The sequence below is a fragment of the Molothrus ater genome, chromosome 9 (assembly GCF_012460135.2).
Source record: "Molothrus ater isolate BHLD 08-10-18 breed brown headed cowbird chromosome 9, BPBGC_Mater_1.1, whole genome shotgun sequence".
Taxonomy (NCBI): Eukaryota; Metazoa; Chordata; class Aves; order Passeriformes; family Icteridae; genus Molothrus; species Molothrus ater.
The window spans coordinates 24,687,404-24,714,997 of NC_050486.2; the positions used below are offsets into that span (position 1 = coordinate 24,687,404).

Below are 27,594 nucleotides of genomic sequence, written 5' to 3' on the forward strand. Positions count from 1 at the left end.
CCTTCCTTCCTTCCTTCCTTCCTTCCTTCCTTCCTTCCTTCCTTCCTTCCTTCCTTCCTTCCTTCCTTCCTTCCTTCCTTCCTTCCTTCCTTCCTTCCTTCCTTCCTTCCTTCCTTCCTTCCTTCCTTCCTTCCTTCCTTCCTTCCTTCCTTCCTTCCTTCCTTCCTTCCTTCCTTCCTTCCTTCCTTCCTTCCTTCCTTCCTTCCTTCCTTCCTTCCTTCCCTCCCCTCTTCTCTCTCTCTCTCTCCCCCCCACTCTCCCCCTCTCTCCACACACCCACAGGTGAATGTCCGAGTGCTGCGGCAGCAGGAGAAGCCCGAGGTGAGTATGATTTTCCATCCTTTCTCTGCGCCCCAGAAAGTAAAGTTCGTTCTTTCTTTCTCCTGCCAGCTGTTTGCGTGACTACATGTTCAACAGGCGCCTTCCCCGCGGGGACAATAAACCCGAGGGACTGATTTTGAGGAGGAGGAGGAGGAGGCTGCGGGCTGGTAACTGTATATTAACCCCGGAGCTTTTGTTTTAGCATCAGCCGCCCGGGTTTGACGTCACCTTCGCTGGTAGCGGGAGGAGGTAGCACTTCGGTGGGAAATAACGCGCTCTCCTTTCCCCAGGGCTCTCCCCTCTCTTTCCCACGAGGGATCTCCGTCCTCCTCGGCACTTTCTAAAGTTTTTGGTTTTTTTTTTTTTCACAAGAGTCCTTGCCCGTAGCGAGAACCCTCTGCCCGTGGTAGGGCCTCCTCCTGCCGCTTCAGCATCCCCACCTGCGCTGCCCTGCCGGCCGCGGGACCTGTTCCCGGTGCCTTCCCGGGAGCTGCGGGCCCTGAGAGAAAGCCCCGGCTCTGCTCGGGGTGTGCCGGCGCTGCCCGGGGCTCCCTCGGCGCGCTGGGGACCGCGCAGGGCCGCGGGACAGCCCCGCTGCTGGACACGCACTTCCCCTTGGTCGCTCTCCTTCCGTGCTTGCGAAAAGCGCAATTGCAGAGCCCTCCAAATTTTCAATATTTTTGTTACACTTCCATCCGTCTTCTTTCTCTTTTTTTTTTTTTTTTTTTGGACCCGAAATGAGCGCTTTCCTACCCGATTTTCTGTGGGTGCAGCTGCTGCCCACTCCTCATGATTTAGGTGTTATAACACCTTTATTTATTACAGCAGCCAAGTCAAAATATCCGAATTAATTTTATTCTCAACCACTAATTTTATTCTCCGGGGAGTATTACTTAAACCATCTGATTTAATTGGGAATTCGTAGAACTCGATCAGACCTAATAAGAAACATATAAAGTATTATTTTATGTTTGTTTACCATTAAGAAAATGTTCTCCCTTTTTCCTGGCAGGTTTGTTTGGGGTTGCGATGGGTTTTTTTCAGCAAATACCTTCCCTTTGCCCCCCGAGGCAGCCCGCCACCGACAACAGCACAGGACGGGTTACGCCGATTTCCCCCATTCCCTTGTCCTTCAGCTCTGACTTCAATTAAAGGGCTGGGTTATCCTTTCCGTTTATGGCGGTTTAAAACTATCTAGTTTGGAAACAACCATGAGGGAAAAAAAAAAACCACACAAAAAAAAAAAAAAAAACAAAACAAAAAAAAAACGGACGCAACCCAAGAGTGGGTCAGTAATCAGCCAGTGAAACGCGGTGGTTTCTGTTCGGAGCCTCAGGCTTTCAGTAACATCGCAAACGGGGCTGTTGAAGTTGGAGCAGGCAAGGTGCAGCATCTCTGTGCCCAGGCTGACTCCTGGGCCCCGCTCCCTGTGACACGCAGAGTTGGGGTGCGCTGTCCCAGAGGTGGGCACGAAAACACCCGGTGCCTGTTTCTGCTGTTCGCCCAAAGCCAGCAGAGGACACCCCCTCTTCCAAAACACCTCGCCATGTGCTGGCTTTAAATGTTACACTCACTGCCAATCCGACATCGTAACAAAAAGGGTTTATTAAATAAAAATTTTAAAATTGCCAGAATATGTAACGCAGCTGCGGGATTTAGCAAGTTCTGAGGACATTTGTCCAAATCTCCCCCGGTTTCAGGGTCTCTTGGCGGTTTCCCACCCTCGCTCCTCTCCGGCCGCCCCCAGGGCCGGCAGCGCCCGGAGGCGAAGCCGCCGCTCCCGGGAAGCGCCGCTCTTGGCGGGCTCGCTCCTGACCCGGAGCCGAGGCCTCTTCTCGGACTGGGCACCCTGCTCAGGGCTCAGGGAGACTCTGCCTTTCCGCTCTCCAGGAAGAAAGGGGCTGGAGGGGCCGCTTCCAACCGGGACACAACTATTCCTGTGTTGCTCTTCTCTTACGCGGTTTGTTTAGAAAATGAGAGCTCGGAATCACGCTTCTCACCGGTTTGACATTTTAAAATTAATAATAATAATAATAATAATAATAATAATAATAATAATAATAATAATAATAATAATAATAATAATAATAATAATAATAATTTCTCCCCTGTCCGTATTTTCCTTTGAAAACTTTCGCTGTGAACCCAGACAGAAATGCGCACATTTCACAGATTTGTTCAAACCAAGCACCCCTAAGCTGGGAGTTCGCCCGGAGCAGCAGAGGCGCGGCCAGGACTTGCCGTGGGCTCGGGGCTCTCTCCAGCTCTGTCCCGGCCTGCCAGAGCCCAGCGAGTGTGTGAGTACGGACGGGAGGCAGCGGGGAGGTGGATGCTGCTCTCCCCCCACCCCTCCCTTTTTCTTCCCTTCTCTCCTACTGCAATTCATTTCTGTTTGACGAGGCACAATAAAATCTTCTTGTACATCCCCGCTCCCGTGTCTTTCTGGGGGAGGGATGTTTGTTTTAGGCACGCACAGAGCAGCCGCGCTCCCGCTGCCCGGGCGGGACATAGAAAGAGAAATTCATTTCTCCAAACCCGGTGAAACGCGACTTTAAAGCCCCCGAGACTGGTCTCGCTCCCAGCTTGGCTCTGGGAGCAACTCCCAGCGTCAAACCACGCGAGGAACTCAGGCTTGGACCCGGCTCCTCTCCTCCTCCCGCAGGAGCAGCAGGGCTGGCACCGGGAGCGGGGCGGGTGCCCTGCCCGGGCCGGGCACGGAACGCGCCGACCTCTGGGGCTAAAGGGTGCTAGAGGGACCCTCACCGTGGTCAGGGCAGCCCGCGCCCTCCAGACGCGTGGAGTCGATACTACTTCGTTACAGGGATGCCCAGAGACGCCGCGTTTCGTTGCGCGGTGCCCCGGTTGATGCTCGGTTATCCCCGCTGCGCGTTTGACTCTGGCAGCATCCAGAAACGCACCACGGCCCAGCGCTCAAGGCTGGGTCAGCCCGCTAAAACACGATAAATTAAATGCTAATTTAATATATTTATTCTGAAGAAGCCCCGATTTCTCCGGTGTTTCTTTCTCTCCTCACTCCCCTTGATTCTCCTAAAGGCTTCCCGTGTACGGCTGCTCCGGTGCCCAAGTTCGAGAGGGCTGCGGCAACGGTGCTGCTGCAGCTTCCCCCAGTTGCAGTAGTAAAATCTTAATTAAAAAGCGCCCGGCTATTGGCTGCCATGCGGGGGAAGGGACACGCACGCCCGCAGGCAGCGCAGCCCTCGGAAGCATCCCAGAGAAATATAGTTCTTGATTAGTGTATTTTCATCTCGTTCTTAGCGGAAGACAGTTTGTAAGTACCTGCTAATGTTAGTGCTCTTTAAGGTTTCAATTGTTCTAGGGGGTTTGCCATTGACTTTTTCATTATTTACCTACTGAATCAAAGTAAGCAAATGCCATCTGTTTCCCTGCTGCTATCATCTTCACTTTTAATTATCCGCCCAGCCGCCTAATAGAGATGATATTAAACTAAATCTTTTTGACATTAAAAGTAATTATCCCCAAACCAATATTACAAGAATGAAAATTACCACCACCACTACCCCCCCTTCAAGAAAAAGGCACATTCCTCCTAGTCCAGGCAATCTCTTCAGATCCGGAGCGAGGAAAGGGAGACGGAACTCCCGTTAGCCCGGACTTCTCAAGTATTTGAAACATTATTAACTCGATTTCCCGGCTCCCAGTGGGGGAGGAAAAAGCGACAAGGGGGAAAGATTTGTGGGAGAAAATAAGGGAAATTCTGGGCTCCGCGCACTCCTGCGCGGGCTCCTCTCCTCCCGCAGCCCGGCGGCCGCACGGGGGGGACCCCAGCGGGGCGGGCGGCGGGGCCGGGGCTGCCGGACCCCTCGGGGATCCGCCGGGGCCGGCAGGTTCCCAACCGCGGCTTTTGGGGAAGAGCACATCCCAAAGACACAGACACGCGGCCCTCGAAGGGCTTCGCACCGTCCCTCCCGCGGCACCGGCCGTGCGGGGACGGTCACTGGAGGGACCCTGGGATCGGGGCCCATGGCGATGGAGGGGCACGGCGGGTCCTCTGACAGATGGCCGCCGGCTGATTTACCTCCAGAGTCATTTCGCCTACTCTCAGGCTTCTCCGCCATTTCTCCTCCGACTCGCTTTAATATGAGCCGGAGCCGCGTCCCCCATTTGCTTTAATATGTGCTAAACTGAGCTAATTTTAATTGCATGTTTCAACTTTGCTAATTAAATAGAGTGGTCTAATTAAAAGTGACTAGGGAACAGTTTTAATTCAACCCTCTACTTTTTTAACAATCCATTATGCAACAAATCCAGGGTAAGCCCTCCCTTTAAAAAAGCTACAGATGATTGAGTTTTTACACCTTTTTACACGCTCACAATGGGGAGACTTGACCCAACATATGTAGCGGTGGGGCCGAGCCCCCCCGGCTCCCCGGCGGGGCATCGCGACCGAGCCGCCTCGCTGCTGCTGCCCCGCCTGAGCGCCGCTGGACCCGGGGGCTTCCCGGGGCCTCCCCGCTGGAAGTGCGGAGACTATTAGCCCAGCAGAGGTTAGAGTAGCACATCCCCAAGACAGCAGACCAGGATTTGGGAAAATCGGGCTCTTTACACGCTTCATCTCTTCACCAAGTGCTCATTAGGTTGTTAACCTCTGGTTCACATGAAAGGGGCATGTGATGAATCCCCTCCCGAACAAATGGGCGCATCCCCCTTCAGGCACTGAACAAAGCCCTTAAAATAACTGCACAAGAAAGCCTTTAGTTGTTACTCTAAAATTTCTTTTCTCTGAGAGCTTGTGCCCATCCACACACACGCACACCGACACACAGAAAGGGGGAAAAAAGCTCACACACGCAAAAATCCATCCATCACCCCTCCTCCCCGTGTGCTGGAGCTAAAAATTAAAAATCCGTGGTTCGTCCCCAGGGCCTTCGGCGCTGGCTGACGTCCCCCGGGTTTGGCTGAGGCTCGGGCTGGGGCTTCCCAAGTGAGGGGAAGGAAATCTCAATCGCTTCAGCGGGGCGGGCAGGGGAGCATCCTCTGCCTGAGGAGAGGGAAAGCCACGCGTCCCGGCAGAGGACAGCGCCCTGCGGGGACACGGGGGTTTGGGGGTGCCCATGGCGGCCCCCAGCTCTGCTCTGCCCTTCTTCCACCCGCGAGCCGAGCGGATCCTCAGCGGAGGAGGCCGCGGGCAGGAGTTCCCCTTTCTGGCCGGGGGAGTGCGGCAAGAGAGCGGCTCCTCTCCCAGAGCAGACGGGATCAACCTCCGCAGCCAGCGCTGCCTGCTCGGGGCTCGCTGCCCACGGAGGGCCAGGGAGCCGAGCCTGGCTCCGCATTCCCACCGCTCGCCTGTGGATTTGGGGCTCTTTAAGACCTTTGCTTTTCTCTCCCTCCCTCCCTCTCCCTCTCCCTTTTTATTTCCCAGCCCCTCGGGCATGGATTAAAGTGACAGACAATTTCCCCCCCCCCCCCCCCCCCGGCACCTTATTGATGGTTAAATGCGCTCTGAGTTAATGCGCGGGAAGCGGGGAGGGCGGGGGGGCCGTCCCGGCAGCGCTGCGAACCCCGGCGGGCCGGGGGCGGCCGGGCCCGGGCGGTGCCGCCGCGGCCCCGCGCAGGCGGGCGGTGCGCGGCAGCGGAGGCTCCGCGGGGACGGCCGCGGCCCCGCAGGGACACGCGCGTGTGCCGCAGCCTCCCGGCAGCCGCGGGGACACGCGCTGGCCCCGCCGGGAGCACGCAGGTACCGCGGGGGCAGCGGCCCGGAGCCGGGAAAGCCCCGCTCTGCTAATTTACCGTAGGGCGCTCCGAGAGGTTCATTAAAAAGGCTCTTGTCAGCTCCCTAACGATCCGAGAGCTTTTTAATTATATTTTATATTCCCCTACCCGTCTCCTAACTTCAAACACATGGTAAAAAGGATTTGCTGTTTTGTTTCAGGTAAAACCTAATAATTAAAATTCAGACCCCGTCCCATGCATCTGCTTCGCCTTTGCCAAATGAATTGAAGGGAGAGAGAAAAGCGATTTCATTGAGATCACAGATGGGGTGCAGGTTTTTGGAAGAAATTTGAGAAACACCATTGTCCAGAATCAAAACTCTATGTCTTGCCCCACAAAGGGGGCTGCTTTAAGCCCCTCAACTTCTATGGGGCTTGTTTTTTAAACTTTAAGTGTTCCGCACAATAAGCTGCCACTAAAATGTCACAACCACTCTAATTCCAAGTGTGTCTCACTGCAAAGGGTGCAGAAAAATGAAGGGAGCAAAGGGAAGGAGTGTAATTAAAAACCTTGGAGCTCCCTCCTGCCTGCTGGGGCCCGGCGACCGGTCCGGGGAGGGGCGGCGGGGAAATGCCCCCGCCCGTGGCAGCGGCACCGACACTCGAGGTGCGGGACCGCCCCCCCCGCGCCGCTCCCGCATCTGCCCGGCCGCAGCCCGGCTCGGCACGTCGCGGCGCTTCCATACTTTGGAGGCTAAATTTTTTCATTAGCCGAAAGCAGAAGAGTAATCCTTTTATTTTTATTCATGATCATGACAACCCCGGTCGGATTTGCCAGAGGATTCCCCCCTTCCATGTTTATTGCCCCAGGAGCTCAGGAGCAGAACAATCCTGACGGAACGCGACAGATAAACACGGTCTCCTATCGTTAAAGAGACACATCGAGGGGGTTTGCGGAGGGGAGGGCGACAGCGTCATCCAAAACCACACGCACTTGGGGCAAAAAATTATTCTTGTATTCTTTTTCCAGTTGTCACGCGATATTATAAGGGGCTCTTACACAAACACAGACTTCTTTCAAGTTATTCATGGACCATCCGCAATCTCCCACGGCACCGTCCAGCCCCGGCCGGTGCCCTCAGCCCCGCGGGAGCGGGCAGCGCTGGGGCGATGCCCGAGCATGTGGCTCCATTTGTTTGGTTGGTTGGCTGTTTGTTCGTGGCTTGTTGGGGTTTTTTTCCCCCGGGAATGCCCAAATTTTCCTTGGGCGCCCCTCGCCCAGCGCCGGGCTGAGCGGCCCCATCTCCGCCCCCGCCCGTGGGATGAAGGCGCGGCACCGAGCGCTTCCCCCTCTTTCGGCTTCGCTTTAATTATCTTCTAAATAATTTCTAAATAATTGTCAGTGGAGGTGCGGGCAGAGCCGGGCCGGGTGCGGAGCCAGCGCGGCCGCGGAGGGAAGGGAGGAAGGAAGGGAAGGGACACCCGCGGGGCGGCTCCGCGCCCGGCGGCCGCCGCGCTCCGGTGCCCCGGGAATTCTGCCCCGACGGCTCCGTCCCGCCCGGGAGAGGCCGAGGGGCGGCTGCGGTCCGGCCGGTGCCGGGACAAGCCCGGGAGGTGCCTCCGCCCCATCCCGCTCCGCCGCCCCAGCCTCTCCCGGGGAGCCGGGGCAGCGAGGTGCGAAGGCGCGGGGGACCCGCACCAAGGCGGGGATCATTTTTTTTGTGTTTTTGTTTCTTTATTTGGTTTGGTTTTCCCACGTTAGACGATGCTGCAACAGCCGCACAACGTCTGACTCACCTTCGTCTAAACCTTGAAGAAGTGTATTTCAGCAACGGAGTGTTCTCTTTAAATCGCAGGTTCTAAAAATTATCTTCCCCCTCTTTTCTTCATTACATCCACAAAATTATAAATTATTTTGTTCTTCTGCATCAGCGAGTTTATAGCTGTCACTGAAAATTTTCCTTCGCCATTGCCACCAGTTTGGAAATGCTTTCCCTTACGCAATCAGTCTTAATTAATTAGGACACATAAACAGGCAAATAGGCTTACACAAAATGAAAAAATATTCCTAAAGTACACCTTAGAAAAATTTTTAAGCTCCTAAAATGGCTGCAACAGAACGGGGGTTTTCAAATGACAACAAATGAGGTCTACCTGTAAATTTAGAAAAGGCAAGATCATGAGTAGGATGCCATAATTACAAGGTACAAAATACTTATCAGTGATAGGAACTCAAGCTAACAGGGACTGTGACAGTAGATTAAATAAAGCATAGAGGCAAATAAAATGATAGAAACTACATTTTTAGGTGAATGAAAACATACCTATATTCACTACTTTACAAAACGATCATAATTCTTTAAAATCACCCAAATAGCACTACCTTTTTCAAAGAAAACTGCATAAAAAGGAAGATAACAAAAAGAAATTAAAGTCACAGGAAAAGACTAAGATTGTAACCAAAACTTTTTGAAGACACTATCTTAGATCCTCAGAGTACACATGTATCTGACTTTAAAAGACTACAGAATGCCCTCAAGAGCAGTTGGGTCATGTGAACCAGCACATTCAAGGATGTAATAGGAAGACAGACTCAAAACTAAAAAGAAAATCAGAAAATCCATGGAAATTTAACTTTTGGAAGACACAAATCCTGAATTAAACAACTGTCAGACTGCAAGGAACAACTACCAAAAATGTAAAGGATTATTAAAAATATGTGGAATAGGAAACCTGCCAGAAGATATTTTTATGGTGTAAAAGACTCCTTTTATTAAAAATAGAAACAACTAAGCTAGTCATTTGTTGCAGTGTTTACTACAGTGGAAACATATTTTCTTGAGTTAAAAAAAAAAGAAAGAAAAGTAACATTATCTGAGATTTGATGGCTGGAAGCAACAGAAATCAACAAATTTTCACAGTGAGAGGATTCCAGCCATGTCCCCAAGAACCTGTGTGGGAGCCTGTGCCATTCAAGGTACTCAGACACCAGTACCTGGAGAAAGGGATCAGTGGTGAGCTGTTGCTACCAATAAATAACACAAACCCATTCAAGTTGAGTGGATGGAAAGGGAACAACAATGAGCTGTGGAATCCTGGGGAACACTGTCACAACGTGGAGCTGGGCAACAGCGAAGGAAACTCACTGGTACTAAGTACAAAATAACAATTCTGTTAACCAGCAGTTCTGCAATCACAGGAACTAATGAAACCTCCTCCTATAACCAGCAGTTGAGCGACATTTGAATTGAATTATATTAAGGCTGCAGTGTGACTTCAGTCTTTATTACACAAAAGAATCCACAGAGGAAAGCCCTGGCTAAGGAGTGGATTCTCTGCTATCTAATGAGACATTAAAACCCTTTGAAACTTTTAGGGTGCTTTTAGGGTCTGGAGTGACTCCCAAGAGTTGGATCTGGAGTGAGCCTTGCCTTCACTGCACACACTCAAGGGACCTTTCATCTGCCTTCTCATTTCCTGAATTCTGGGATGCTGACTTTGCCAAGACTTAAGGAAATTTTAGACAGCCAAACCTTTATAGCATTAAATTTGTTGAAATAATAATCAACCCCCCGCCCCCCAAACAAAAGGATGTAAAATACAAAGGTAGTAATAAGATATTAAAAAAATTATTTCAAAGAGCCTGATCAATTTCATCCTACATAAATCAGCAGTGCTGTCAGGGGGAGCAGCCTTGCCTTCCTCTTCCTCTCATCTTCACTGACTCCCATCAGTGAGCTGCATCAGCCTCAAAACTGCTCCAGGAAAAAAATGGTCACTTTTTAATTAGTTTACCTGGTTCCAGTGCAAGGTGGGGGCAGAGATGGCTCTGCTGGCAGAAGTATGCATCTGTATCAGACTAAATTGAATATAAAACTGCCTGGATCCTGACACATTTAGTGCTAAACTTGGTATTTCTCCACCTTTGTCATCTGTGGGGGAAATAGTTTCAGGTAGAGAACAATCTCTCATGCTGTGTACAGTGTACAATAATTTCTCTTTCTTTCATGACCTGTCCAGAAAAAAAAAAAAAAATTAAGGCTACTGCAGTTGCTTCTCTTTTATACAAACAAAATAATAAAACTAAACTCAGGTACAGAATCAACATCCAGTTTCCACTCTCAGCTCTTTTGTTCAAAAAGACCAATGGCTGCAATGAACATCCACTGTCAAGGGCTGGGTTGGCTCACCCCAGGCAAGCACACACAGCTGCCAGCCTAAAGACTGATTTTCACCCTCCTTCTCGAGGACCTTAAAGGAATTCTGTATTTTGGCAGTCAAACAGCTTTGCTAGTGGGCAGCACACACATTAGAAGGAGCTGTGCTATGGTGGTGTTGAAGCAGACTAGGGAATGTCCAGCACAGGAACTTGTCTCTCCTCAGCCCTCACAATATTAGAAAAACCAAAGTGTGAATTAAGATCAGTGAAAATTCCTCTAGGGGAGGCCATCATCACTATTTCCAAATAAAATTGTGTCCTCTGCTTTGTCAAATGGTGGAAAATCTTGGTGAGAGCTGAGAGCCCCCAGAAGCAGGGCAGAAGAAGGGAAGCCTTTGCCCCAGGGAGGAATGGCACACACAAGACATCTCACCCTCAGCATTTCTCACTGAGTGCTCCAAGCAGGTTCTGGTTCTGCCTGGTAGTGACTCTTCTTGTGTAGAGACAGCCACTGATGTGCTTTGTGCTTGCTGTGGAAGCTGTTCTAAGACACTGAAATCTTCTCATGCATTGTTTAGGGAGCCTGGACACAAGGCCTGCATAATGAAACACTTCAGTCCTGTGACTCTGGGATATTGTGACTTGATTTTTCCCTACATAAGGAAGAGTGAAATCATATAACTGTTTAGTAGAAATATTGCTGCAATTGAAAATTTATTTTAAGTTTCTAATGTCACTGAGTAGGTACAGTTTATGAAAGCCAATGTCCTCTTCTGCTACATTAAAAAGGACAGACAGACCCCCCCAACACAGATCCATTAGAAACATCCTCAGCACTCCCACTGAGCTGAAGGGTGCACATGTAGAGAGCACAGAGCAAACACTGTGTTCTGCATGGTCTCTAATAATGATTTCAAACACCACTGTCAACAGGCAGGAAGTTTCTCCCAAAACCAGAGCGTGCCCCACCTTCACCCCACAAGCCATGGAAGCCGACGCATCGCACGGGATTCCTTCCAGCAACAGTAATTCCCTAAGACTTAAAACTAATGCATTAATCACCTTAATGGTAATCCACTAATGTGAAGAACCTGAAGATAAAAAGGCAGAATCAGGGATGTGCTCTGTAGCGATGGTGTTACAGTTCTAGGGTAATACTGAATTACAAAATTCGAGTGACTAGAGGATTATCCATGCCAGCAGAGCGTGTGAAGTGAATACCAGGAGAGCAGAAAATGATGGCATAGAATATTAATATTTCTACACAGGGATTGGTTTATGCTGATGGTGTGATTCAGAAAGGTGACTCGACATGGTTGCTTCTTGAAATCAGGCCCAAAGTATTTAAGGACCAAAATCATGAACGTTTTATTTAAAGAGCGATACACTTGTTTACGTTGTGGCAGAATGATCCCTGTATAGTGATCTCAAAATCTTTATATCAGAGGGAAGTAATGCCACCACTTTGAACACTTCCAGTTAATTATCACTAGAACATTTTGATAATGACAGTGTATTTTGCAATATGAACAAAATGAGGGAAAAAATAATGGAGTTTAGAAGAAAAAAAAAAAGCCAAACAACCCTGGGAGCACTGACTTCAACAAGTTCAACAAATATTCAAGCCACATTTAATAACTTTATAAAACTAGTATCAAAGTAAAGAATATATAGTCAAAATACAGAAATCAAGTTGAGTGAGAGAAAACAGCCTGATGAGATCAAACAGAAGTTAAACAGAACAGATTAATATAAACAAGTTAGCTGAAAGGTCGCTTTGCTTCGTGAAGCACTATTTCAGCAACTCCTTTCCTCAATAGCCAGCTTAGAAGAAAAAAAAATAAAAGAAGATATGCATCACTTTAAAATCCTGCTGTATGTTTACTGTGATTGTTTGTAGAAACAGCATCACCCCAATTTGCAATCCATGTTAATTTCTTATTTAATAAACGCAGTGGAATTTTCTTTTTTTTGGGTAAGAAAACGAAAGTTCAGGATGAAGCGTCTGCATTCAGCTTTCCATTACACATACATTTATCATTCTATTGGCTAGGAATTCTTTTATTTGTGAACTGCAAATTATTAGGATTTGCTTACACTTCTAAACCTTTTGTTTGTCATAGATACTTCACTTCTAAAAGTGTCTGGTGTAGCACTCACTAATTACAGAATTATAAAAGGTAGAATAAGGCTTTGCCCGCTCAGAAATTCGCATTTTTGGTAAAGGTAACAATATATCAGCATCACTAGCATCTTAATAATAGGCATACATTTAATTTTATATCACCATCCTTCCAAAGAGAAAAAGAAAGTCTAAAAGATGTGTGCAACTGGTTTTAGCTTAGTATAAAATTTTCAAATCAGAACTCATTCAGCTAAAATAAACACTGTGAATTACATATAAACATAGATGGAAAACAATGTGCCAGGCTTTAAATGAAAAAAAAAAATAGTTTAGCAGATGATGATCCTGTAGTCCTATTGTGCACTGTCCTGCAAGCTCCGACATAAAACAAAAACAAAAAAAAAAAAAAGGAGAAGAAAAAGGAAGGGAAAAAATAAAAAGAAGAAAAAAAAAGAGAAGAAAAACTCCTAAACAAACCAGTTTTGATGCAGGTTTGGCATCAACTGCACGTTATGGTCTTAGCCTCAGTATGCTCATTCTATGGTTGAGAAATTTAGAGTACCAGATTTTTCCATGTCAGGTAGCAGGTAGCTGGTGCATACATTTCAGACAAGAGAACTACGATTTCTTTAATTTGAGATGGGATCAATAATGTATTGTTAATATGTCCAAAGTGTGCAACAATAAGGCAGATTTCTTATTACACCACCCCTTAAAATACCCATTGTTTGATGAACCAAACAAGGTGCTTTAAACCAGCAGAGTAATAGGAGACAAGCAAGTGCCAGAATGAAGAAAAACTGCTAGAATGGGAACTGCCCTTTCTTTCACAAGGAGAAATAAAGAACTTTTGTATCTGGTATTTGAAAGGTTTTTAACAGCTGATATTCAATATCAGCTGATTCCTGAAGTGTTGGCAAGATACCAGGTTTCTGGTACTGGCCATGTCTAATGTTATTTAAATATTCACATCATGCAATAAGCAGTTTCACACTGCAATGTAATGGAAAATACTTCCTAAACTGAATTGGAACTGAGACCCAAAGCAGAACCAGTAAATAAATATCTCGCATATATGTCAAACTATATTCTCCAAACAAAACCTTACATCTTATCAAAGAAGTCAGAAAGTACTAACAAAAATTATATGCTTTCTACTATAATACTGTTAAATTTCCATGGCTGAGAATGTCCCATTAATTTTCTTTTCTGCCTTTTTAAATTAGTTGACAAAGTAGAAATTCAAACACAGAAATAAAATGCATATATATGAGAGCACTGGCTCAGTGAGATATCAAATATACAGCATTCTAGTGTCAAAAGTACAGGCAGAAATGTCCAAGATTTCTTGGTGAAAAAGGGGCATTTGAGGAGTAAAAATTCTACTTAACAATCACTCACATTTTAACAGTGCATTAATTATAACAAAAGCTGGATGATAAGTGAGCAACAGAATCATAATGTTCAGTGTTCATAGCAGAACTTTATCCTCTGCTCATTTAAATGAGGTTGGAAACATATACTCATGTATGTGAAACTTTAAGTAGCTATGTTTGTTTTTTTCAATTTCTCAGGATTCTTGCAAGAGGCAAACTTGTGACATGGGATTGAGCTGGATGTCAGTACAAGGTGGTGCTCAGAGAAGTCTTCCTCTCGATGCTGTGCCTCCAGCTTATCAAAGGATGATTAGTCCTACAATCTTGTTTGAGCTATTCTTTTGCCTCTAGGAAAAGGGTTTCTTGAGGATACAGTTTTACCTCCAGTAATGATTTATTTGGATCCAGCTGGGTCACCTGTAAATACATGAACACAAAGATATGTGTAAGTAGACTTTTGGATTGTTTATCTTCACAGTGCAGACTTTTACTGGGAAGATTTTTGAGTCCCTCCATCAATGACAACTGAAGCAGTGAGTATTATTTTCCAGGATGCAGATTAAGAAATATATATTGTGTTTTCTGTTGTTGTTACAAGTATTCTTTTGTAATAAGAATGAACAGAATAATAGAAAACCAGAATCCCTGACATTAATTCCAAGAAGGTCTGGCTCTCTACCATAAACTTATGCACTAATCTATTTCTGTCAAAGTTAAGAAGTTTTGGAAAGTTTACTAGAACACAAGAGTTAAGATGAAAAACAAAACTGCACTCCTAGATAATCATCTCAAAATTTCAGTCAAACTGATGGTGCAAGCAGCACAGCCAACCCGACAGGATCTCTCCATTGAAAAGGGAAACCTTATTTTCCTTCTCTCTTTCTTGCTCCAAGTCACAGGGTGGAACACCCAGCCTTCACTCACTTCAATGTTTTCCAGACACCTCAGTCATCCCAGGCTGAGATAAAACTGTTTAATTGTGTGGTTATTACACAATATATTCCCTTATATAGACAAATTAATGACAACAAGTGTCCCAGTGTCCTGACATTCAAGTTTACAAGCCAATTCTGTGACATCCTTCAGAATACTGCAAAGCTTCATGTAGAAAGATGAACCATTTTCTGAAATATTTCCCTTCTATTTTTAAACTTCTTTTCCCTGGTAATTCTGTTTTGGTTTATTTTGCTGTGTGAGCACACAGTTATCAGAAGTCTGCTTGTGAACAATAGATTATTAGTCTTATGCCATAGGTATAAATGCAGATTCCATGCCAATAAGCATTTTTTCCAAAGTTAAATTTGTTTCACCTATGATCAAAACATGTCACTGCTTTCTAAAAATGTTTTGAGAAAACATTAAGAGTCCAGCACATGAAATGCTATGAATTACTAAGAAATGTTTGTGTAATTTTCTTAAAAGCCTAATTTACTATTCCTTTTACCTATTAACAAATAGGTAACATTTGTTATTTGTTTAGCTATTAACAAATAGGTAACTTCTTATTCTCTCCCCCCAACTAAATCAGGCAAACTTGAAATATATTTGCATTTCTATTGTCTTATTGAATAATTAGGGAAAAATTACAATTTAAACAAACATTCAAGGCTTATCATTTCCTAAGACCATCAAAATCAGTGTAAGTTCATCTGACTGCAGCAGATTTTTTTAAATGAAATAATTAAAAACCAAACCAAACCAACACCAAAACCCAAAGAGACGTATTATTTTTCTTCCTAAAGCAGGAACGTATTTTCTTAAACTTCATGTACTGTGGTGAGCTACTGCTAAATGTCTGAAGAGAAAAATAATTTACAAAAACCAGAGTCAATTTTAGATTCCTATTATCTACAGTCCAATTATGCATTCCTGCACAGATGCTGCTTGAATTATTGAAAGGTTATTATCTACGAAAGCAAACCTGTTATGTAAAAAACAGCCAAAGTAGTGCATTTAAGTTTGTGATTACAGAAGTATGCTAATTAACTATCTTGTAGCATTTTTTAATGTTTTGGTATTCTGCTACAGTCTGTTACTGAGCAGGGAGCGAGGTAAAGAGGGGTCTGTGCAATTCACAGCTTCTGAGGCATTGGGCACCTGAGAGAAGCAATTTTCCTTCTTTTCAGTACAAGCCCATATTAATTCAGGCATCTCTGTTTTCAAATCCTGCAACCATTTTGTTGGGGTTTTTCTTTTTTTTTTTTTTGTTTTGCAAGAAAAGGCAGGAAAGTCATAACACGTCTCTTTTGCACTTGGAAAAAAAATCTCAGGAGTGTGCCTGGGCACTGAACACAACCTTCCAGGCTGTGACCATATGGAAATGTGTTATTCACTTGAGCATAATTCAAGATAGAAGTCCTAAGCTAAGGTTTGCAAACTTCAAGTGTCTTAAATAACAACAACACAGGATGTTCCTTTTCAGTGAGAAGGGTCCTGGGAGCCTTCTGGAGTACCTGCAGCACAAGGACTGTGCAGCTTTTTCACCATAATTTCAGTGTGCTGCTTAATTCACTGAGGGACAGCAGAGTTTGCAAATGTTTACACCATTACCCAATTAACTAACAATATGGCTCCTACATCTGTCAACAAACAAAGCTGTTGTTGCTTTGTTTTAGCTCCTTGGCATTTTCTGTTCATATGGGTCGCCATTGTACTTAATTATCACACCACAACCCTTCTGCAGCTTCTACTTTGTTATTTGTGGCTTGTAAATATGTTGTTTACTATGAAGAGTAGAAGCCTTATTAGTGAACACACCTCCTAGCAAAATAAATGGTATCTCTTGTAAATATATCAAGTATAAGATCCTAAGATGCATTCTAAATTAGAGTATTTTAAATCAGAATTAGAAACCAAAGAATGATCTATAACAGAGATCAAAGGAAAGAGCTGTAGCCTGCAAAGGTGTGTTCAGTGTAGTGTTCTAACTGAATCTCATTCACTTACATTTATGTGCATCATTTAAAAATGAAAAGTATCGAATGCCTTTAGATGTGTATCTTTGTGCCTTGTTTCATTACCATTAGTATAAATTCTGGAGCCCACAGAGCTGACACCCTTTGGCTCTGATGCTATTGCATGATGCTCTTTCCAAAACAGCCCCTGCACATGATATAAGTTACACTGTCCCAAAGCCCTACACCTTTAGTAGTTGAAGATTTATTCTATACTGTTAGCAATTACACAGGAAGTAAGTATCTAAGTATGCTTAGATATTGAATCTGATTTCATCTATTCCACCTTTGTGGCAGAATGAATACTTCCTTGATTAAGGTTCAAAATTCACCTTCAGCATTAAAGGCCTTAACAAATGCTAAAGGTACATTTTAATCTGTATCTTCAAGTCCTACAATAACTGACTTTCTACCAGTCACAACCACACACTCCAGGAGTCACCTCATGCATCACACTGTGAAACCAGCTGAAAGTACTTTTCAAATCTTTTGTGGGTTTGCTAATGCCTAATACTTTATATTATAATGGAACACGAACTAAAACCCCTTGAAAAGAGACTGTAAAGCGTTCCAAACTTATCTGGTGAGGAGGGTGGCAGAGGAGGGACTCAGTGTCCAGAAGCAGAGAGTGTAACACAAGTGACAGCAAAATTACTGACATTCAAGCTCACAGAACCCTGTACAATTCCATGCAGGTGCATTCAGGGCTGTCCCAAAGCCCTGAACACAGAGAGTGCCCCAGGAGATTTTATCTTCAGGCAAATGGCTTTCTGTGCAAACCTGAACACTCCCCTCCCTTCGGGGAATATTCCCTCCAGCAACGTGACCAGAGGTGCTACAGGACTTCATTTCTGCCACATTAGATCTTGCCATTGAGCTGCTTTCACTGAAATAGGTTCAAGCTGATAAACAAAACTTTTATTCCAACTATGGATTCAGTTTTATGGGACCTTAGGTTTTGGTGCACTGGAGCTATGGCTTCATCTTTTAAAGAGCCTTGTTACACAACCAGTGTTGGTTTGGTGCCAGGGAGGTTATCATCTAAGTATTTGTTTAAGTGAATTCTATGGTGATTATTCCAACTAAGCACTAGCTAGTTGAAGTACTTCTGTACCACTCAGAAGTTCAAATTATTTATGACTCTGCAAGGCACAAGGCAGTGATGTTAACTCTTATACTCCTATAAGACTGTAGTAGCTGCTTACACTTCATTCTGAGTAAGTTAATTGGGTTTTTAGATAAACCAAAAATGAAAATTAATGCTAGCTTAAACAGCATTTTAATATATTTTTATAGCAAAGTCTTTTTCCTTCTAGAATAACATGTGAGTTATTTCTGTCTTCACCTTTGCTGACCTATCTGTTCTATTACACACTCACATCCTGAGCAGCTGTACTTTTACCACTTACAAGGTGTGGTTCCTTACCCTCCCTAACTCTGCGGGGAAAAGATAAACACAAAAAAAAATGGCTTAATGCCCAGGAAGGTAATTTAAAAATAAAGAATCAAATACACAATTATTATGACACTTACACAAGCAGTAAATATCACACCCTTCACCTTTCTCTCCACCCTAGGACAAGGATCTGATTCCCGAGCAGCACAGCCTCTATACCACTTACACACGCATGAATACATTTAATGAATCTAACGGACAAAGAGTTCTTTTACTCTCTTTTCTAATCCTCCTAAAGTATAAATGCAATAGAAATTACTTAAAGGCACACCTGGTAAAGTACCAGATCTGTTTAAAAAACTATATTTTCAGAGTGACACACAAACAAATACAGCGAATCCTTTCTACCTATTGAAATATGTCTGGGTTACACAGATAATACGCTCAACTTGAGCAACAAACAAAACTAGAGTTACTTTATAGAAATATATGCAATTAGATTGGGCTTAGTTGAATAAACTTGGAGATAATTTACATCTGAATTGAAGAAAGCCGTCACAAACAAGGAAAAATATGTCATGTAAAAGACTTGTAGCCTCGATATAAATACAAAGCTTTAATCCAATACATCACACTGACTCATTTTTCTCAAGAGGTTTTCCCAAAACATATTTTACATTAAGCATATTAAAAAACACATTTACTAAGCAAAGCAGAAGCTGTTGATAAATCAGAAAATTGGGATGCTGTATCCTCTACTTGGAGCATGGTTCCCCTTTTTCCCTTGGAAAGCTGTGCAGTGCTCCGAGATGCAGCCTTGACACAGAGTCTAAGTTTTCATTGCCTTAACATAATTTGTATTAAAAAAAAAAGCTGCATAGATTTTAATCAGTGAAGGCTGATTAGCCTCTCTTGCACTACTTGACTCACTTGACAGTAAATTAAGACAGCAACTGTGTTCTCCCCTGTTTTCTAAAACACTAAACGTAATGACAGGGTGGTGCAAACAACAAGGATAAGCCCAAACTCACTGTTTCTGTATTTGTATAGTGGCACCTGGACTATCTGGTGCTTTTTAAAAGTTCCAAATGAAAATCTGATTTTTCAGCTGGAATAAATACTTCATATTTACAAAACAAAACAACAAAAAAAACCCATAAAAAGTAAAAGCTTAAAAACAAAGGGTTTTTAAGCAACCCTACAAAAATGAATCTCTTTTTTTGTCAAAACTGAATAAAGCCCAAATATTAATGATGTTTTTAAAAATACCAGATTTTTACCTTAATCCTATAGCTTTTTAACAGTGAGTAATGAAAAAAATACGTAACTGTAGTTTATCTACTTTCCAACAAGAGGCCTTGGGAAGGGCTGTATACACCTGGGTAGCTCTGAGGCAGTTCTGTGCCTTTTTTCAGCCAAGGACAAGAAATTTTGTTTAGTGATCAGTACTTGCCCAAAATATGACCAAAATATATCCAGTTACCAACATCACTGAACATTTGTTTTACATTTCTTTCCAAGAACTAATCTCACTTTAAAAAATCACTATAAAAAGGCTGCATCCCCCTCTGGCCTTTCAAAGAGCTCATTTTCAACAACAACCGAGCTGCTCTTTCATTTTGGCAGAAGTGCAAACACAAAAGTATTTCGATTAAGAAAAGCCTCTCTGAATAATGTGACTTTTATTGTTGTGGTGCTAATGGTGCTGAAGTATTACACAAGCTGCCTTGAGAGCTAGAAGATGGAGCTGGAGTCAGTCAGAGGAGTCACATGCAGGTCCTGACCTGACATTAATGCTCCCACAGTGGCCACAACTCCAAGGCTGGAGGACTTCAGGCTTTGAGGAAGAGCAAGGTGTTGTAAAGCTCTCCTCAGATTTTCTGCTTTCTTTCCTTCCTTCTTTCTGGTTTGAAATCTTTAATTTCTTCAGGAATTCTCTGTGTAGTTTCTCAGAAAAAGAGAAGGTGATAGAAAACCCTGGACCTTGTCTATTCCTGCAGGAAGAGGAGCTCCACCACCTTCTCCCTCATGCTGTTTACCGTCATTTTCCTTGTTGAGCAGAGAAAGTTCAAGTACTGGCATTTACAGATGAGAGCATTTGTATACCTTTCTGCTGTGCCAGGGAGCAAAACAGTCCACTACTTATGGGCACTGCTGCCTGTGTGCTTATAGTGAACTAACAATTATTCATGTATTTAATTCTTTTAAAATGTACTAGCTACACAGAAAAGAGATGACATCCCCAGAAATACTACAGCTTTCACTCTGGAGATCGATGAAGAGCTGAAAGGAAGCAAACAGTCACATCCTCTGGAAGTTGGAAAACATATAAATACATTTAGTGCTCCAAATGAACTGTAAGAACTTTGCTTTGCATACATCCCAGAGGGGAATGGATGGGAACACAGCAGCCACTCACAGAAGAACGGCCCAGGATTGGATTCATGTGCACTTAATTATAATTGCATGAAAGAACAATCCAAAAAGGATTTTTATCACCAGTTCAAAGGATTAAGATGTTCAGATATCACAATGATATCTACAGTATAACATTGTGATTGGTAGACAGGCAAATGGAATAAAGAGAGGGCCTAGGACTGCTTTGGTGATTTAGTCTGATGCATTACTTATGCAATTACCAAAACAGCAGGAGATCATTAAATTTTCTGGTAACCAGACACAGCAGTCTTAGTATCATACCAGTACAAAGGCTCTCTATTGGTATTTTATAATTTCATTTTCTTTCTACATGGGTCAAAAAAAGTCCACAAAATTGATATCAACATGAATTCTGGAGAAAAAGTACAAAATATTCTAGCCCCAGTTTATTCTGGATAAGGTTATATGCAAGAGCAAAGCTCTACAGCTTAACTAAGGCATCGTCCTGGGAACAATAACGTGGCTCCCCTGCTATAAATGTTTTGTAAAATGGGGCAGTGCTGAATAAAAGAGCACTTTGGGTGTGAGGGATGTGCACTGAAGGGCTCTTGGGTGGAATACATGAATGCCATGGTTGGCATTAGTCACTGGGCTAACTAATGAGGATGATTCACGGAGAGCTCGCGCTCTGCGTGAGCATTCAGCACTGGCTGACTCCAGTGAGCCCTGAGTAAAAGGGCTCATCTGAAATGCACACCTATTTCCTGAAACTGGTTAAACAGTCCCTGTACTCAAACAGAGCTGCTGTGAGAGATCAGAAACTATATTGATCTACAGAATGCAATTCTACTTCTTTTCTTACATCTGTGAGATGAGATCTCCTTTCAGCGATTTGATACAAGAAGGGCTTGAATCCTTCACTTTGGATCACTTATTTATGTAAAGACACTGGGTCTAAAAAAAACCACATCAAGTCTGTCTTTCTTGGAAGAAAACATTGTGAAAAATCTTTCTGCAATATTTACAGAATTTTTTACTACCTATATGGAAATTATATTTCCACAAAAGTAAACATCATGTTTCAAGAAGCAAAATATACTTAACATTCTCTCAGGTGCTACCACTGACTTCACCAAAGCAAGAATGTTACCTACTCCCTTTTATAGGTGCTGACCAAAAGACTGTGATACTGTTCTTTGTGAGCAACAAACTTGTTAAAAGCAGGAAAATCTGGGAGCTACAAATGCTTCAGTGTCCTTTCCTCTCACACTCGAAGTTAATCTTTCAATCCCTCCACTGTTACAAGTCATCAGGAAGAACAGTCAGAAACCAGGCTGCAAAAGAGGCATGGGAATATGCCAGTCTGGAATGGCCAATTTGCTTAGGCAACTTCTCAGTGTCTTAACTAAACCAAACCTAACTGCTTGGATAAATAAAATAACAACAGATCTTTAAAGGAGAGGAAAGACAAGGGCAGGTAGTATTGACTTAAGGAAAGCTGTGAATGATAGGAAGAAGGACATCTACCTTTGTAGGTGGCTGTGGCCTTGGGTAAACTAGATCAGAGTAAGCACATGACATCACTGACCAGAAAAATTTAAATTATGTGAATTAAAAGAGATGACTACTACTTGGTGTAGTAGGAAAGATAAATAGCAGTAACTGAAATGACTGGAAAAATTACAGGTATCACATGTAATTTTCAAAATTCTTTGAACCTATCAGAAAAAATGTTTCATTCATCTGAAATGCTCCTCTGCTATAAAACAGATATTCAAGTTGTTTTCCTGATTTACATGAAATTACTAAAAATACTATAGAGTGTAGCTGTGACACTGCACAAATCCTTTATCACAATAACATTTCCATTTTTCCATCAAGATCATGACTAGGTGGAGGAATGTTAAAAGTCAAAGATGGTCCTGGACATTAAACTCTTTCATGAACTATTTAGAAAGTTTAAACTCTCCCTAATGAGTTTAAAAGTAAGTTATCTGAAGGCAGTGGTTTGCACAGGGTGAAATTCAGAACAATCCTTACAAAGAACAGCTGCCAGAACTCATACACAAAATTGTCAAACTGCCTGGCATAACAATATAAGGACCATGCTCCAACATCACCTTTTTGAGAACATCAAAGGGCAATTCCCTGCTCAGAGGACTCCACAGCAAGTACTGCAGCTAAACTTACTATCCTGTGGCATTATTTTCACCACTGTGAGCATCAAAGAGGATTAATCTTGCCAAAGCACAGGAATGAAAAATCACATTTAGGTTTGGAGGAATATCTTACCATTATTCTATTCCCAAATACTCCCAAAACTGTGAATTGCCTGGCCCTAAATTTACTGAAATCCTGATCATATCTGATTTAAATTGACATGCAATTTGAGTTAAATTTATCTTATGCACTTTCAAGGGAGATTTTTTGTTTCTGTTTATTTAAACTGCTGTTGAAATTGGTTAATTAAAAGGATTTAAAAAATCTTAATACTCTAAACAGAGCAAACTGGTTCTGAATTATTAAGCAACATTTTAGATGCATTTAAATAACCTTAAGTGACTTAACTGCCACCTGATCCTAAGCTGTGGCTCAGCAATATAAAATGTGAAATACTGTACAAGTCTTGGCTTACCAAGGCTTCCAGATACAGTAAATAAAGAGCTTAAGTCTCTAATACCATGTCTGCAGAAGGCATACTCTCAAATACATAACTAATGCTCCACCTCAAGGAGAAATCAGCAGCAGAAATTATAGCTTGAAATTTTGGTTTTTTGTGAGAAATTAATAAATTCAGTCTTTCAAATATAGCATTTAGAAGGAGGAATCATGTCTGGCCCTCCCTTTCTGAGAGACACCACAGAACATTCACAAACATATTAACCCTAGAAGGGTGGCTGAAGCCCAGTTTGGGTAATTTTTTGCACATTCCTCTTATAGTTTCAGCTATGGTCCACTTCAGCTTCTTGCCTAGTGGGATAAAATGCCCACCCTGTAAGATGTTAACAGTTTTAGGAAGGCTTGTGCACATCACCATCACTGAAGTAAGGGAGGAACTGAGTATCTGGAGGTCTCCAAGGCACTGGGAGAAGGAGGATCCTGCAGCTGGGAGGTCAAGACGACTACCAAAGTCAGAGTTTGGATTTAAACTGTACATAACATTTTTGAAAAAAATATGTTTGAAAGTGTCAGAATTACTTTGCTGGAGTTTTGCTGCAATAAGTCAGAATTTGGGAAGGCTGTTAACAGAAAGGGACCTAAATACTGAACCAAAGTCAGAGTTTGGGAAGGCTTTTAAGAGAAAGGGACCTAAATACTGAAGTAGAAGGTTGACTGAGCACACGAATATACATAAAGCAAGCTCTTTTTGTTATAGTTAGATGTGATTTCTGGAACTGTAACTCTGAAATCAGCACACACATTTAACAGCACACACGCTTGTTCCCACGAAGCCTTTGCAGGTGTATTTAAGAATACAAGAAATACATTCTTTGCATTGAAATTTCTTTGCCAAGAAATACAATACAGCTTTTCACTCCCAAAGATGTGCTTGCCAGCATTTCCAGAGTCTGAGGCACGAGCTCCCAGCTGCCCCAAGCTCACATTTGTGACACTACTGGTGGTACAAGATGTGGTGCTGAGGCACTGAGAGAGGAGCTGGTTAATATCTAATTTCAGCACGGGTAGAAAGAACAACACAGCCAGTGACAAAGACCCAATAACAAGTCACTGCATGTGCTTAACTGCTTTGGAATGTCACTGCTGCTTTAAAATCTACAAGTAGTGTCTGGAAAAGGTTAATCTGGGTATTTACTCATGTGTATAAGTTTGTATTTACAGTAGGGTTATGATACCAACTTAAGTTAGCTAAGGATATCTGTGTAAGCAACTGGAACAGAGGACTAAGAACTAATGAATTTTTATTTATGAAAGATGTAAAAGTACTTCAACAACTCTGTATCAGAAGTGATGGCTTTGAATAGCAGGTAAAAATGCTCTGACAAGTTTATCACAAGAAAATGTTGATTTGGTTGAAGATAATCCCCTTGTTTTGATAAGACAGAAACACTTTTGGGTGTGTGTATGTTATTGTAAAGCAGATTAGGAGAGAAAAAACCCCACAAACTAACTTTAGAAGACATGTTTCTATCTTATTGCAGCAGAACTCCAGCAAAGTAATTCTGATACTGTCAAACATATTTTTTCAACAATGTTATGTATAGTTCAAATACAGACATTTTAAATGCTCCTGTTTTCTGGAGCACAAGCATCCCGAGTGCTCTGTCCATGTAGCACAGATTCCCACTCATGTGGGTGACATACCATACAGCAGAAGGGTCTTGATAACTTACAGTGTATTTTTAAGTGTCTACAGACCACAAAGCCCAAGGCAATGAATATATACTCTGACTGTACTTCTTCCAAGCCATTCAACAATGCCTCATTTTTATTTTTTTAAATCTGTTTATGGAGTTGCATGCTTCCAGCTTTCCAAACCTGGGGAACATGACAGATGTCATTTACAGTTCTCAGTGGTTAGCAAACCCCTGGGGAATATTTTTTGTCTGTTGTGGCTCTGGTGGTCACAATGGCAATGGGATTCATACATGGCTGAGTCAATCAGCATGAATCATTTATGTGACTCCTCATACATGGCATTATTAGGTTGGAATCATAGAAAAAAGATGACAGGGTCTTTGCTTCCCACACAACAGACCAACAGCTCCAGACCCTGTCACTAAATTCTCCTTTCTTTGCCTCAGCCTTTTCTCCCTGACAGTTTCACAGATATATTGACAATACCAGCTTGCTCTAATTTAGTGGTATTTTTTTCTTTTCTGTTTTTTTTAGTACTTGCTCTTATGTGATTCACCTGATAAATTTTTGAGGCTTTTTATAGATGACTAGCATTCATAATGACGACAATGTGAATAAGTACAGAAACAGCCAGAGTAAAGTGAAAAACAAATGTAAAAAGTTAAGAGTAATATACCTGTAGGGTACTTATATTAAATATGTATTACATCAGAAATAAGTTACAGGTGGGAAGGCATCACTTGCAAAATGTTTAAAATGTACAACCCCATTGTTTAGACTGCAAAACACTGTATTTCTTTTGTCAAGTACACTGATCTATCAGTAATCCTGGAAACACAGGTGACTTCTAGTCTTTGCTTCCACTGGAAATGATACTGCATGTTTAAGGAGTAAAGTTAATTAGTGAATAATGAGATTCCTTAAACCCTGCTTTTCAGTCTGACTGCTCAGGATTCCCAATACAGGGCAAGGTGGAAGAAGAGCTGTAAGCACTGCAATCCTGTCCACAGTTGTGCCAAAAATGGGTCAGAAACCACATCCACTCACAAGGTTGTATGCTTACTAAGGATGAGCTTCTTCTCCTTTGGAGTACTTACAAATAAGATGATGAAGTAAGAGGTATCTGTTACAAACTACTGTAAACATGTCAATCAGAGCCTCATTCCTAGTGAACTTCCCCCAGGGGCAGTGATGGGAAACAAAATGGAAAAGCAATCCAAGAAATATATGCAAGAAATTACTGAACTCCTTTGGTGAAAAATGGTCTAACCAGTCCCCTGGAGATGCCTCCAGCAAACAAGACCCCAGCTGGTCTAGAGCTGCCCCACTGCTCTGCAGTGCTCAGGCAGCACGGCCAAAGAGCTGCTGAACTTCACCCACCACTGCCTGGCTCTGTCCTGACATCTCTGCAATGCCCATTCCCTTCACCTTTTATCCAGAGCCCTTGCACAGCTGGACCCACTGACTTTCATCTTTGCTGTAGCAATGACTAAATAATAAATAAAAGCTATTTTGTGTAGAAAACACAAAGGTGGGGTTTTCAAAGAAATTTAGGAGCAAGCACAAAAATGATCTGTTGATTTATCAACAGAATTGGCTATTGTAAGCAGTGAACAGTATTGATTCTGAAAATCAGTCACAGCAGGTTCATCATACAATTTCAAGGTAGATGTAATTATATGCTGGTATTATGTAACAGGTGAATCAAATATTTATTAGGATACACTTAATAGTGCATAACTGGGTACTATCTGATGCTGAGCCTTATTCATAACATCAAGTTGCATCCAAAACACAAAACCAGAAAGATCAGAAGTACCAGCCCATAACAGACCTAAACAGTGAAGTACCAGCAGTGCTGATGGAGCTTCCCTCAAAACAGCACATGAGCAAAGCTGGCTCAGCATATTCAAGTTTTTACTGAATACAATGGATTTTTTACAATTTCACTGCAGACAGGTTTCACACCTCTGTTTGTAATATCTGACAGCACTGGTCAGCCAGCAGCTGGCTTAGAGCTTGGTAGTACTGGAACATACCCAGGCACACCTTTTACCTTCTATGCTGTAACACCCCAGCCCATCCATCCCACAGGAGCAAGAAACAGAGGTATTTATTCCTGAAAGGTGCATTTACTCACATCTCTCCTTGGAAAGGTGCCCAGCAGCTTGTACTCCTCCCAAGGATATCCCTTGGAAGCTACAAAATCAAAGACAACCTGCAGCTTGCTGCTGGCCAGGAAACGCCGCTCAAAGAATTCTCCGCTGGGCGTCCGGATGCGGAGTTTGCTGACAGACTCAGTGCTCTCCTCCTTGGGCTCGGGGGGCAAGGACTGCTCCAGAGACAGCCTGATGGCCTGGGGAAGGAAAAACAACCATTTTTTCCAATGCCAGCAAGAGAAGAAAGGGAGAAAGCTTTTCTATTTATTTCTTCTAGAACTTCAAGATGTGTCGCAGTGCTCCAGAGCCTTTATATCTCAATGACAAAATAATTTTTATTCACTCCTTAATAACAGCCCACCAGACAGCTAATTAAAATAAATCCTTCTTTATAACACATATTATTAGGTCTACAGTTAATGCACGATGGGATACGTAATTTAATCATTTGGCAGAAAGCCTTGGAAAAAAATTGAATGAGAGAATAATTGTCAAGTGGCCAATTGCTTCCTTAAAGGGTAGAAATTAAAAGGCAGTAAAAGTATTTCTTTAAAAGCACTTGTCAAATTGTCTTCCTCTTGCAATGGTAATTGACCATTTGCAGTAGACTGGACCCTTAATGGCAGTTCTGAGTGAAAAGAAATATATGCAAGAAATTTACTATAAATAAGCTGAAACACTGTTGAAAGATGCAATTAAAAATGCCATGAATGTACAG

At 43.0% G+C, this 27,594-nt stretch overlaps 1 protein-coding gene across 1 annotated transcript in view; it reads right to left on the bottom strand.

Annotated features, from left to right (window-relative positions):
- Positions 1 to 11,513: 11,513 nt before the first annotated feature.
- Positions 11,514 to 27,594, bottom strand: part of FAF1 (Fas associated factor 1) — a 147,966-nt gene continuing 131,885 nt past the window's right edge. Inside the window, exons 18-19 of the mRNA XM_036387834.2 lie at positions 26,858 to 27,073; positions 11,514 to 14,088 (exon numbers count right to left, since the gene is read on the bottom strand). Coding sequence (XP_036243727.1) covers positions 14,005 to 14,088; positions 26,858 to 27,073 — 300 coding nt within the window. The 3' untranslated portion in view covers positions 11,514 to 14,004. The remainder of the gene's footprint in view (positions 14,089 to 26,857; positions 27,074 to 27,594) is intronic.